The 14,389-nt window shown below is 42.0% G+C and overlaps 1 protein-coding gene and 1 long non-coding RNA gene across 2 annotated transcripts in view; one reads left to right on the plus strand and one right to left on the minus strand.

Annotated features, from left to right (window-relative positions):
* Positions 1 to 9,141, minus strand: part of ZC3H8 (zinc finger CCCH-type containing 8) — a 22,273-nt gene extending 13,132 nt beyond the window's left edge. Inside the window, exons 1-3 of the mRNA XM_014590954.2 lie at positions 8,901 to 9,141; positions 3,129 to 3,225; positions 540 to 762 (exon numbers count right to left, since the gene is read on the minus strand). Of these exons, the coding sequence (XP_014446440.1) occupies positions 540 to 762; positions 3,129 to 3,225; positions 8,901 to 8,977 (397 nt within the window). The 5' untranslated portion in view covers positions 8,978 to 9,141. The remainder of the gene's footprint in view (positions 1 to 539; positions 763 to 3,128; positions 3,226 to 8,900) is intronic.
* LOC102471885 (uncharacterized) lies at positions 4,947 to 8,869 on the plus strand. The gene is made up of 3 exons (XR_335712.2): positions 4,947 to 5,136; positions 7,223 to 7,316; positions 8,749 to 8,869. It is a non-coding gene; the product is annotated as an uncharacterized LOC102471885 (long non-coding RNA).
* Positions 9,142 to 14,389: the final 5,248 nt, after the last annotated feature.

Raw genomic sequence — 14,389 nt, forward strand, 5'->3', positions numbered from 1 at the left:
GGCATAATGGTTACATCACTGGACTTCCACGTAGCTGATCGCAGTTAGAGTCCCGGACCCAGCGGCTTAAATTTTCACTGTGTGTGCACATGCATGTTGAAATCTTGAGAGGAGAATGGAGAAGAGATTGCGGTGTGGCCATTCCCCCAAGGGGTGATTTCTCACTTTCTGTCTCCATCTCTCTGGTAAGCACATTGGCCCTATAGCAAAAAAAAATAAAATATATATATATAAATATCTTTTAAAAAACAAAAACAGGTATCTCCTGTCCTTCATATGTGCACAGGCCATTCAGTTAGCATTGTCTCTTTAGAAGCAGCCATGGCCTTTGATAACCCACTCCAGAAAACAGTGAGTGTTGCTCGAGCGGTGAGGTCACAGGTGAGGTTTCAGGCCAGGCAGGCTCACTGGTATAAAGATCCATGAACACCACAATCTTATCATGAGATAAAGCACAAGAGAAAAACTCCCTGTCTATCTGGACAACTGTGACTGCTTCTCTAGGTAAACTTTAAATCATAAAACATTCTGATCCTTACCATGCTGGGTACCTTTTGCTCCTTCTTTCTTCACAGATTCTTCAGAAAGTTGAGCAGCATTTGCCATTTCTTTAGCTTGTATGTACTGCTGGAGCTCTTTGGCAAAGTTATCTTCCGGTTCCTGACCACCGATATCATCATCACTATATGCATCATAGTCCTTACTCCTTGATTTTCTGTACGGCAATTTCTTTGGTGATGTAGAATTTCCAAAGTGCCTAAACTAAGTAAAAATTAAATTGTCAAGTTTAAAAACTTAGTATTATTCACAACAATGGGTTATACAGAAAAAACATGACTGGTCATGACTGATTGCTGTTAAGTTGGGTGATGGGTACGTGGGGTTCATATAATAGTCTCTCCAGTCTTATATATTTGAAATTTTCTAGAAGTAAAAATGAATCAGCATGATATATCCATTCCTAAAGATGATTTGAGGGAAGGTTTTGAATTTGTATTCTCTATGCACTTTACTAAATTAAAAGTCTAAACCTCCAAATCAAAATTATTTAATAGAAGAGGATTATGGGACTGTAGTGCATTTCATGCTGCATTTTAATCAAAAAGTTTATTTTTAAACTGAAAAATTGATCCAGAATAAGGAAACATGATTCAAGGAAAAAGAAATAAGTGAAAAAAAAATTTTTTAAGAGAGGTTTTTGCTACAGTGTGCATGTACTCACCAGAAAGACAGAGTGAGACAGAGAGACAAAAAGCAAGAAATCACACCCCAGTGGAGATGGTCACGCCACAATCCCTTCTCCTCCATTCTCCTCTTAGGATCTTGGGAATGCACACACACACACACACACCCACACCTGGCATGAGTTTAAGCTACTGGGTCCAGGACTGAAACCACAGTCAACTACATGGGAGTTCAGTGACATAGCCATTACACTAACTGCTGGCCCCACGAACTGAAAATTTTAAAAATAAATGCACAAAAATATCAATATTATATTCAATGTGTGGAGGCTATCACAAAAAAACAGAATGAGAGCAAGTTCTTAAATAGTTAAATTACAATCTATGGAATAAATGGAAATAGAAGGAAATTTGGGGGCCAGCTAGTGGTGTGGTTGTGAAGGTGGCTGAATTCCACATGGCTGACAGCCTGTTTTGAGACCCTGGAACATGCCAGACATATATGCATTCATAACCAAAGTCCTAAAAAGAGAATGGAGAAGGGATTGTGGCATGGCCACCCCCATGGGGGATGACGTCTCACTTTTGCTTTCTCTTTCTCTCATGTGCATGCCCTATAGCAAAAATTATAAAAAAAATAAAAAATAAAAAATAAAAAAATTCAGGCACTGTGCTACATGTTTGTAGTCAGGGCCACTTGGGAGGCTGAGGCAGGATTACTAGTTTGAGGCTAATATGGCAGTATAGCAAAATCCCATCTAAAAAAAAGCAGGTGTGGTGGTGCACACCTACAATCCCAGCTACTTATGAAGCTGAAGCAGGAGGATCACAACATAAAGAGACAATGTCTAAAAAGATACTACATGTCCATGTGAGTGTGTGCACTAAGTTTAAAATGATAAAAAGAGGCAGGAGAAGAGCAGACACTGGCTTTGTTATGGGCTCTCCCAGAATTCAAATGCTGAAGTCCTAACTCCTCAGAACATGACCTTATTTGGAAATAGGGCCACGTAGGTCTAATTAAGATGAAGTCATTAAGGGGCCCTAATTCAGTATGACTGATGTCCTTATTAAAAGGGTAAATTCAGATACAAATACACACACACAGAAGACCATCAGGTAAACATGAAGGCAGAAAACAGGGTGATGCCTTTACAATCCATGGAACACCAAAAAGTGCCAAGGACCACCAGAAGGCAGTGGAGAGGAATCGAACACATTCTTCCTCACTGTCTTCAGAAATTAACCCTGCTGACACCTTGATCTCTGATTTCTAGCTTCCAGACCTGTGAGACAATAAATTTCTGTTGTTTAAGCCACTCAGGGATACTTTGTTATGTCAGCCCTAGGAAACAAATACAGGCTTGAAGTAATAAATTGCTAAGGTTTATTAACTTAATAAATTTAAAAAACTTCAAAATTTTTTAATATATTTTGAGGGAACAGCAGGTGGCATGGTGGTTAAGGTGCTAGAATTGCACATGGTCAACCATGGTTCAAGTCTCAGACCTGGTGGCTTTAGAATCACACCAGATGTGTGTGTGCGTGCCCAGGATCCCAGCAAGAGAATGGAGAAGGGTCTGAGAGTGGCCACCCTCCCTGAGGGTGATTTCTCACTTTCTCTCATTGTCTCTCTACATCGAACACCCTATGGCAAAGGTCAAAATAATAGTACTAATTTGAAAGGAAAGAAGTTTTTGAAAAAGTTTATAATCCATTTCAGAAAACAGGAAAAATCCAAATGAAAACAATTACTAAAAACAGTTAATGTCAAATGACTGCAAAGTTACTGAAAGATAAACTTTTTCAAAAATATAACTAGGATTCCTTGATGTAACTAAGTAGGTCTTAAATACTGACTAAAATGAAACAAATGGAAACCTTTAGGAATAGCTCATATCCATTCTTAACTGTTTTCCTTCCAATGTATCAACTTCATCTTACTTTTTTGGGAATTGGCTCATACTCCAGTTTTACTTCCCATTTTATTTTCTCTTCTTGTGTTTCTTCAACTTCTGCATCATCTAGTTCATCATGGATTCTGTAGGAAAAATATCAAATAACAACCTGAAAAATATTCACACTATGCCATTAAAAACAAAAACAAAAATACTACTTCGGCTTATCTTCAATTTGCCCTTAAAGAAATTCCAAGTTCAAATTCTACTTCAAATACTAGAGATTTATGTAAAATTTAGAGTATTTGCAGTAGAATATGAACTACAGATAATGTACAAAATTGTATACAAAATGGTAAGCAGTAAATATTCATATACACTTACAAACAATCTGTAAAACTGAAACTTCAGGTTATGTAACCTAGATATTCAAGTATTATGTGTTTCTTCAACTTCTGCATCATCTAGTTCATCATGGATTCTGTAGGAAAAATATCAAATAACAACCTGAAAAATATTCACACTATGCCATTAAAAACAAAAACAAAAATACTACTTCGGCTTATCTTCAATTTCCTCTTAAAGAAATTCCAAGTTCAAATTCTACTTCAAATACTAGAGATTTATGTAAAATTTAGAGTATTTGCAGTAGAATATGAACTACAGATAATGTACAAAATTGTATACAAAATGGTAAGCAGTAAATATTCATATACACTTACAAACAATCTGTAAAACTGAAACTTCAGGTTATGTAACCTAGATATTCAAGTATTAGCAGCTATATAAATCATCCATTCATTCATCATTCCAGTCAATTAAAAAATACTGAGTATCCACTGTGGGAGGCTGTGCACCAGCGAGTCTGCCGAGGTTTCTCAGAGAGCAAACAATTACCATGATTGGTTCCCTTCCAAAAACCTGACCTTCGAAACCTTGCTCTGATTGGCCACTAGAATCCCTCAAATTTGCATATCCAGCACCTCATGATTGGTTCAAAAGCAACCAATCACAGCCCACTGTTTACAACCAATCACAGCCCACCGTTTACAACCAGGGCCCACCTTTTACAACCAATCACGGCCCACCGTTTACAACCCACCAGAGTGTATATAACCACGATGCCTGGCCCACAGTAGCCAGACAACAGAGACAACCAAGACGACGAAGACAACCAAGACGACACAGACAACCGAGAAGACGACAATGACCAGGACAACGACAACCAGGAAGACGACAACTGAAGAGCCTGAAGAGCTGAAACACCGCGCAGTCTCCAGACGACCCTGAAGATCCTGAAGAGCTGACACTGCATCGTCTCCAGACGACTTGGGAGACCCTGAAGAGTTGTAACACTACATCATCTCTGGACGACCCTGAAGAGCTGTGACACCGCGTCATCTCCGTGCTGCTCACAGTAGACGACGCGACACTGCGTCGTCTCTGTGCTGTACCGTGCTGCCCACAATAAACGGACGACACTGTCGTCTCCGTGCTGTAACACTACGCCGCTTGTCCCGGCTCTCACTCCTTCACTCAGGAAACCTGTTCGGCTGTCCCCCCGGGTCGGGACAATCCACCATATACCAGGTTCTGGGTCTTATTACCTGGGATACAACAATGAAAAATACAAACTTTGTCTTTTCATTCTGAGAGCTTTCTATCTGCTTGGGAGAAAAAAAAAAAACTTTTAAAATATGGTATGATAAATATAAGTACACATAGGAGAAACGCTTAACTCGACTTGAGGGCCAGAGGTTTTCTAAACCTAAAAGATATGTAAGAATTAGGAAACAAACAGAAATGTAAAGGGAAAGGGTGTTTCAAGTAGAAGGCAGGGTGCCTTCTGAGGTTAGAAAAGAAACAAACATATTTATGTTTTAAAAATGAAAAAAATTGCTTTCAGATTCATGAGGACTGAGAAATTGACCAAGTTTAGACATTTTCTGAGAAGTTACTTGAGGACATTCCAACAAAACTACAAATGAACCCAAGAAAGATGAAGTTGGAAAATGTAAGCATCTGGTGAACAAAGAAGCCAACAAAATTTCTAAGTGAGTTTTAAAAATGGTTGATACGAGACCAGCAATTAGCATAATGGCTATGTTGCAGGACTCCCATGTAGTCGACCGCAGTTCAAGTCCCGGACCTGGTGGCTTAAACTCACACTGGGTGCGTGTGCGTGTGTGCCCAAGATCCCGAGAGGAGAATGGAGAAGGGATTGTGGCGTGGCCATCCCCCTGGGGGGCGATCTCTCCCTCTCTGTCTCTCTGTCACTCTCTTTCTGGCGAGCACACGTGCCCTATAGTAAAAACTTCTCCCACTCCCCCCCCAAAAGAAAGGTTGATACTAGAATTATAGACGGCTAAAGAAAATAGTATCTCAGTTAAGTGACCACTGGACTCAAGATTGGAAAAAGCTTTAAATCAAAATATGATTGAGGGGACCAGCTGATGACATAATGGCTATGTTGCTGGACTTCCATGTAGTCGACTGCAGTTCAAGTCCCGGACCCACTGCTTTAACTTCTCACCAGGCATGTATGTGTGCATGCCCAAGATCCTGAGAAGAGAATGGAGGAGAAGGGATTGCTGTATGGCCATCCCCCTGGAGGGTGATTTCTCATTTTCTGTCTCTCTCTGTTTTTCTGGCAGGCGTATGTACTATAACAAAAACCTCTCTTTCAAAAAAAAAAAAGTCCATTCTCAAGAGTACATGTTACAAATGGAAAGCACTGCTATCACAAGGAGAATGTGAATAGTGGCTTTCTGCTTCATTCAAAATTACAGAAACTCGGGTTTTAAGCTTCATCCAATTCAACAGTTTACATTCATCTCTGACTCCTGAATTTCAACCCTCAGATGGGGTACCAGGTTGTGAGCCTTCTAGAGAAGCTACCACCACGGGGAACCAGCAGTTAGCGTAATGGCTATGTCGCTGGACTCCCACATAGTCGCCCGCGGTTCGCGTCCTGGATCCAGTGGCTTAAAACTCACGCCGGGTGCATGTGTGTGCGTGCCCAAGATCCCAAGAGGAGAATGGAGGAGAAGGGATTGCGGTGTGACCATCCCCCCGGGGGGGTGATTTCTCGCTTTCTGTCTCTATGTCTCTGTCTGTCTGTCTGGCGAGCACACGCGCCCTATAGAGAAAACGTCTCCAAAAAAAAAAAAAAAAGAGAGAGAGAGAAGCTACCATCACAAGAGCCCAAAACCCAAATACCTGTGAACCGTTAGTGCTCTAATTTTCGGTATGGAATGATCTATGGAGTAGAAAACTTGTCCTTGGGCAGACCAATAATGACAATGACCACAGGAGCAATAACAGCAGCAGCCAACACTTGCATGATGCTTACTCCATGCCAGGCACTACTCAATACACACTGTGGGGTTAACACAATAACCCTGTTGTTATGTGTATTATTTCTGTTATAAAACCCATTTTACAGACAACAAAACTGAAATACAGAGAGGCTGTGTAACTTGTCTCAGAGCTAGTACATGGTAGAGCTGGGATGTGAGCCCTAAAACCACTTACTCTACTCTGCCTACTCCAGAATATGAGTCTTTAGTCCCCATACTACCTGACCTCTGAGCAGGATGGGACAGAGTACCATCTCCTCCATAAAACATGTTCTTAACTCCAGGGATACTAAGCTTCCTGGTTATTTCTTTCCTGAAGGGCTGCTACTCCTCATTCTCCTTTGTTGGGTTCTCATCTTTACAACTTTAATAGTCGATTCTCATACCTCTGCTCTTTTGTCTCAAGAATCAAATACTCTCATTCTAAGTGATCTCCTACCTCGCAGCTTCAAATACCACCCATAGGTAGTTGATTTCAATATTCAAGTCTCCAATCTAGGTCCCTCCTATGTCCTACTCATACCTGGGTACCTACTAGATATAATTCTCATATATCCAACACTGAACTCTTGATCTTCTCTCTGAAATCTAATCTTTCTGCTATCTGAAACAACTCCATTCCTTCTCATGACACTGACCAAAACTGTAAAGTTGATCTAGATTCCCATGCCCTATTCAATCTAGGGAGAAATTCAGTTCGTGTTTTCTTCAAAATATGTCTATATTTGACCACTTCTTGCCACTAACACGTTGATCCCAGCTGCTCTTCCTCCCCTCCTAGATTCCACTCTGAACGCAACTGGAAAACCTTGTTAAAATATGCCTGATGTCACTTCCTGCTGAAAACTCTCCAGTGACCACTTGTTCCAGTTTAGGTAAGAGCCAATGTTATTATGGCATGTACATGTCCCCACATGATTTACCTCCCCAGCAGTACCCCAATGCCTCTCAGAATTCCAGTCCTACTATTCTTCCTTCACTCAGGCAATTGGATTCTCATGTACGCTGATAGTTTATCAGTTGGATCCTCTTGTTTTTCCTAGTAGATCATCAAACCCTCTGCAAGTACTGTCATCTCTTTCTAGTATTTATAGGTCTTTTTTTTTTTTTAAAGTCTCTGCAATAGGGTGCAATAGCTCACCTGAGAGGGAGAGGGAAAGTGAAAACTTACTCCACAAGGCCATGCATGCACACATGTCCTGTGTGATTTTTAAGCTGCCTGATGGAAGACTAAAACCCCAGAGTCCACATGTCAGATCCAGCCACCTTAACCTCCTTGCCAACTGCTGGCCCTTTATTTAGTCATTTTCCACTAGAACCTCCTTGATAAAATCATAGGTCACGTTCAGTGATAAAATCCATGGAGAAAGGCTGACTGCGTAACTAAATCCTAGCTTTGGGCAACTTAATCCTAGCTTTGCCAAAGTCACTGTGCAACCTATAAGATGATTAAACCTCTCCATGTCTCTATTTTCTCATCTATAAAATGATGGCATCATCTTCTCTTCAGGTAGTTATGAGGACTATATATTTCAAGTAAAGCACCATAGAAGAGCTCTACATGGTAGCTTGAATTACCGTAATAGTTTTAATCATTACAGTATTCGAGATGTAAAAAACTGAACGCATATATGTGATACCAAGACGTCAAATCAACCAAAAGTGAGAAAGTTCTGGGATGGGGTAAATAAGGAAATAAAGTGTGTCAAGGTTTCAGTTTAGGGAAACTGGAGAACATGGAAGACACAGTTCAGGAGAGAGGATGGTTTCTGGCACTTCAAACTCAAAGAATAGAAAGTAAATGAATATTTGGGTGTAAACAAATTATACAAGTCTCCAAGAATGACATAAATAAATTAGCACCATTTAGCCACCAGCCTTACCTTTTTAACCTAAAGGCAGTATTAAGTCCACATTGTGTTTGCTGCTTTACTAAAGTGTCTAATTTTTAATGCCAATCAGTGGATTAATGGCAGGGTACTTACTCCTTATCTTTTACCCTTTCAATGAACTCATGGTTTTGTAATTTCTACCAAAAAAAAGCCTATCAAGTCCGTGGAAAATCACAAATTATCTCTGTCCTTTGGGGAGCTCAGGACTAGTGGAAACAGGCAATAGTGGTAATGACACGTGCTATGGGCACAGGGGCAAGCGTCCAGCCCGCCCAGGGGTCAGATGTGCAGAGAACCGGGGAGGTGGGGTATCCTGGAGCCTTCTAGCCCCGAAACCACCACTCCCCTCACCCAGGCTCTACGTAGCTTGGACCTGGGCCCCATCTCTGACTTCCCTCCCCCCTGTCCCCGCAAGATCTCTAGATGCTGGACTGCTAGACCAATCCGACCCATGCTCCTGTCCATGCGCTCCCCGCGGGCCCTCGCAGAGCTGCCGGAGCAGAAGGAACGAAGAGGCGGAGCCCTGCCGGGCCCCTGCATTCAAAGTATGAAAAGATGTGGGATCACCTTTCGTCAGAGTCGGTGGCCGGTTTTTTGCCGAGAGCCGGGTTAGGAGGCTTTGAGAAAAGATTCTCAAAATCCATTACCCAGACAGCAACCTCCACTCGCCAGCACAGCTCCGCAGTAACAGCGTGAGTACTGGGACCCAGCGCTACTCAAAGCGCCGCAGGCTCCGCCCCGCGCACGTGCTGCTCGCTGCGCGCATGCGCCGCACCGCCCCGGCAGCTCTGCGCCCGCCCGCTGTCTGCCCCCCACCACCACCACCACCACGGTGGCTCTGCGCAGGCGCCACCTGGAGCGGTACATTTTTATGCGCTTTTTCATTCGTTATCGCAGGTATTTAGTAGAATTACTAAACCTAGTCCTTAGGGTGCTCTTTTCCTTCACATTAGTGAAAACTCCTCCATCGAAACCACACTGTTCCTAAGTAATGGTAGCAATGGGTACTGTTTGAACGTTTCACTATCATTCTTTAGAAATATCGTTTCAATTGAACCCTCACAACAGCCCTGTAGGATGTGTACTATTACTATGCACGTTTTTCACATGAAGAAACGGAAGTGTAGGCAGGTAAAATAACGTTTATGCTCTCCACAATCTATCGGGAGAAAAATACACAAGTAATTTCCTGGCAGAAAGGCCCATTAAAAAGTACCAACTGCTAAGAGGATTCAAAGAGGAAAAAACATTCATTTGGGAAGGCTTCTTGAAAGGGGTGTATATGGTCTTGGGATAATTTTACTGGGAGAGCGAAGTTGGTAAATGAGCCTCCCAAGTGGAGAGACTTGGATGAAGGCAGAAAACTAGAACACACATTTGGAAAATGAAATTGTTTGGTTTTGTTTAATATAATGGCATATAGGGACCAGCAGATGGCATAATGGTTACTTCGATGAACTCCCACATGGCCAACTGTGGTTCCAGTCCCAGCCTGGCAGCTTGAATCAACACTGGGTACATTTGCACGTGTGCCCAAAATCCCAAGAGAAGAATGGAAGAGAAGGGACTTTGGCGGGGGCATCCCCCTTGGAAGGTGATTTCACGCTTTCTGTCTGTCTTTTGCTGTCTCTCCAGTGAGTGCATGCACGCTATAGCAAAAATCTCTCAAAAAAGTATATAAAATGGCATATAAGGGAATAATAAGAATTGAACTGTAAGGCTAGTGACAGAGAATCTGACCTGCCTCTGTAAGTGAAGTGTTTGATTCCTGGCAAGAATCAGGGTCCACTCCATAGACAAGTGAAGGGAATTCTGTGAAGTGAGACATCTTTCACAGGGAAATTCTTCTGTCACTGTTGTTTAAAATACAGTTAGTCCTCTTCATCTGTACACAGTGATTGCTAAAAGTAGAAAGAAAAACTGAGTTAAGGAGGAGTAGTACCTTCTCTTTAGACAAAAATACTATATTATACTATTCAAGTTTTTACCATATGTATTTTTTTCATATAAAATGTCCAGCATACTGCAAAAGATAACTATACACAAAAGAAAATTAGATTGTTAGGCAAAAGTCATCAAACAACAAAAAGTGGCCTCTAAAGGCATCAGATATCTAGCATCATATGTTAGATAAAGACTATATGGGACCAGCTGTTAGTGTAATGGCTATGTCGCTGGACTCCCATGGAGTTGACCATGGTTTGCGTCCTGGACCCAGTGGCTTGAACTCCCACCAGGCACGTGTGTATGCATGCCCAAGATCCCGAGAGGAGAATGAAGGAGAAGGGATTGTGGCATGGCCATCCCACCTAGGGATGATTTCTCGCTTTCTATCTCTCTGCTTCTCTCTGTCTTCTGGTGAGTGCACGTGCCCTATAGCAAAAACCTCTCCCCGCCCCCAAAAAAAAGAAAAAAAAAAAAAGAAAAGAAAAGACTATAAAAGGCCACATATGTCTGTGGAAGATTAATTCAAAAGAGACCACAAGTTCTTCAAACTTCCCTGGATCCATGGTTTTTTGTTTTTGTTTTTGTTTTTTCAGTCTGAAAACAGCCACTGTTTATTTACAAAAACAATCATGGTGGATACTTAGTTCATCCTTCTAATAAGTCTGTTGATCTGGTCTTCTCTGTTGCCAGCATCTCCACCTTCTACAAAATGGGTGGTCTTTTTCTTCATTCCACCCCGTGGAGAAGATAATTTGAAGGGCCAAAGGAAGTTATTTGCTTCTTTGAAGCATTTTCCAACAGTATAGACTTCATGAATCAGATCCTCCATGCATATGATGCCGAATTTACCAAGAGATCGAGCAATCAAAGAGTTATCTGTCAAAGCAATTTGCTTCTTAATGATTTTGCCATAATCACGTTTGTAGATCAGTTCATTTACTGACTTCAGGTTTGGGTACCCCCATGCAATATATGATTCCACAATTCTCAGCATGTTAATTGAGGACTTGTTGAGTTTAACAAAGGTGCCATTGAAGATCTGGCAAAGACGAAGAAGCTGCAACACCTTTTGAACCTTTGGGCTCACTCCATTGTTACCTCTAATCCTTTCTGCCACAGCAGGAACCTTCTTTTTCTTCTCTTGAACGCCATCCATGGTTCCAGCCAGAAAAGAGGACCTGGGTCCATGTTTTTAAAAATAAGACTTTATAGCTCCTCTCATAAAGAGGTGGACCTGTTTCCCCTCCTCTTTTTTTATTCTTAATTTTATTTAACTTAATTCATTTATTTTTATTTGACCAGAGAAGGACAGAGTGAGGGAGAGGGAAAATGAGAAAACAAGCCACCAGGTCCAGGACTCAAACTGCAGTCAACCTTGTGGGAGTCCAGCGCCCTTAGCCACCATGCCATCTGCCGGCCCCTCCCCTCCTCTTTAATCTAGATTAATGGTGGCTAATAGAATCTCCCGCTTCCCCCACTGGGACCAGCAGTTAGCGTAATAGCTATGCCGCTGGACTCCCATGTAGTCGACCGTGGTTTGCATCCCGGACCCAGTGGCTTAAACTCACTCCAGACGCGTGTGCATGCGTGCCCAAGATCCCAGGAGAAGAATGGAGGGGAAGGGATTGCCGCATGGCCATCCCCCTTGAGGGGTGATTTCTCGCTTTCTGTCTCTCTGTCTCTCTCTGTCTGTCTGGTGAGCACACGCGCCCTATGGCGAAAACCTCTTCAAAAAGAAAAAAAGAATCCCCCTGCCCCGCCAAAAAAAAAAAAAAAAGCCTGTTAATATCAAGCCTAGCCCTCAAGAGGCCTTGTCTACATCTGTTTTCTCAAACCCTCACATCCTTCAAGACAACAAACACAGGCTATTCTGCTAGAGATAAAGGAGAAACATGTAAAAGATGAGATTAATGGAGAAGAACAAAAATACTTAGCCAACAGTCAGCAAATGCCTACCAACAAAGCTACGTAGCTAGCACAGCTGACCACAGACACATAATAGAGTCTAGGGAATAACCTCCCAGATAACCCCAGTACAAATTACCCACAGAACTGCAAGCTAAATAAATGGTTATTTTAAGTCACTAAATTTTAAAGTACTTCTGTTATACAACAATATCCAACTAGTAAAAAGAAAACAATAAAAGAGAAATTGGAAAAGACCCAAAGTAGAACTTCTGGAAATAGAAAATATAATACTAAAATTAAAAATCCACGGAGAAGCGGATGGAATGGATTTTAAAGCAGTGGGATCCCATGTGGCCAACTGGGTGGTTCAAATCCTGGATCTGGTGGCTCGTAAGTCACACTGGGCGTGTGTGCATGCATGCCCAAAATCCCGAGAGGAGAGGAGAGGAGAGGGAATTGAGGTGTGGTCACCCCCCAGGGAGTGCTTTCTCACTTTCCTTCTCTCCAGAGACAGACTTCATCACGGTCTGTCTCTGGCAAGTGTATATACCCTATAAAAAGAAATAAAGTAAAAAAGAATTCAATGGATGGTGTAGTGATTTTAAAATTATTTATTTATTATTTTTTAAAGAATTATTTTAACTTTATTATCTTATGTTTTAATTTATTTCAGTTTGACCAGAGAGGAAGAGAGTGAGCGCAAGAGAGAGAAAGTGAGGAAGCAAGCTGCCAGGTCTGGTACTTGAACTGCAGTCAGCCATGTGGGAGTCCAGCACCCTTACCCACCATGCCACCTGCTGGCCCCTGTTATTATTTTTAATTTGCTTTAGGGCTCGTGTTCTCACCATAGAGAGAGAGAGAAAGCTACCAGATCCTTGACTCAAACCATGGTTGAACATGGAGTATAGCACCTTACCCACATGGTATATGCTGGCCTGGTATAGTAGTTTTAATATGCATTCAAAAAAAATTTAAAAAACAAAAGACAAAAAACAAACCAGCAAGTGGCATGGTGGTTAAAGGTGCTGGATTCCCATAGTACTAACCACAGTTCAAGTCCCGGACCTGGCAGCTTGCTTTCTCAGTTTCTCTCTCTCTGTCCCTCTCTAACCAAGTTAAAAATAAATAAGTAAATTGGGGACAGCAGGTGGCATGGTGGTTAAGGACGCTGGACTCCCACATGGCTGACCACATTTCAAGTCCCAGACCCGAAAGCTTGCTTTCTCACTTTCTCTCTCTCTTTCTCTCTGGTCAAATTAAAATAAAGTTAAATAAATCATTCTTTATAAATAAATACAGTTAAATACAATAACTATTTTGTTTCATAATTTGCATTTTATTTTAACTGAGGACATTTCTTCAGTCCTTAAAGACTCAGCCTCTTATGTGGGCTTTGGTGGAGGGCAAGGGGCAGCACCCGCAGGTCTAATTGGGGTGTGGATGTTCGGTCCTTCCGAACTTCAGAAGATCAATTCCTAACTACCTTGCTATGAATGGTGCAACTCACACAGTAATGTAGCTTCACGTACACCTTGGGGAGCACATAGGCATCGAAGACACTTGCTTCGGAGATGTCCCTGACAGCTGCAGCTCTACTATGTTTCAGATGATGAATTTCTTAATAGCCTTGTCCTTGGGCACATATCGGGCACAGTTTGTGCAGCAAATAGGCTGCACATGGCAGTGACCCTTTTTAGCATGGCCATTGTTCCTTCTTTGCTTCGTCATCTTGGGAGCGAGGCCATGAGAGAGAGCAAAATAATTATTTAAAAATAGATTTTTTAAAGAATTTCTCCTTTTGGGACCAGCAGTTAGTGTAATGGCTATGTCGCTGGACTCCCATGTAGTCAACCGCAGTTCGAGTCCTGGACCTGGTGACTTAAAACTCACACTGGGCACGTGTGTGTGCGTGCCCAAGATCCTGAGAGGAGAGTAGAGGAGAAGGTATTGCAGTGTGGCCATTCCCCCAGGAGGTGATTTCTCGCTTTCTGATTCTCTGTCTCTCTCTGTCTTTCTGGCAAGCGGACATGCCCTATGTCAAAACAAAACAAAACAAAACACAACTTTCAAAAAAAAATTTCTCCTTTTGAAAGGTAGAACCTTTAGTCCCTTCTCCTTCTTCTTCTTCCTCTTCTTCTTCTTCCTCTTCTTCTTCTTCTTCCTCTTCTTCTCCTCCTCCTCCTCCTCCTCCTCCTCCTCCT

The sequence above is a fragment of the Tupaia chinensis genome, unplaced genomic scaffold (assembly GCF_000334495.1).
Source record: "Tupaia chinensis unplaced genomic scaffold, TupChi_1.0 Scaffold000511_1, whole genome shotgun sequence".
Classification (NCBI taxonomy): Eukaryota; Metazoa; Chordata; class Mammalia; order Scandentia; family Tupaiidae; genus Tupaia; species Tupaia belangeri.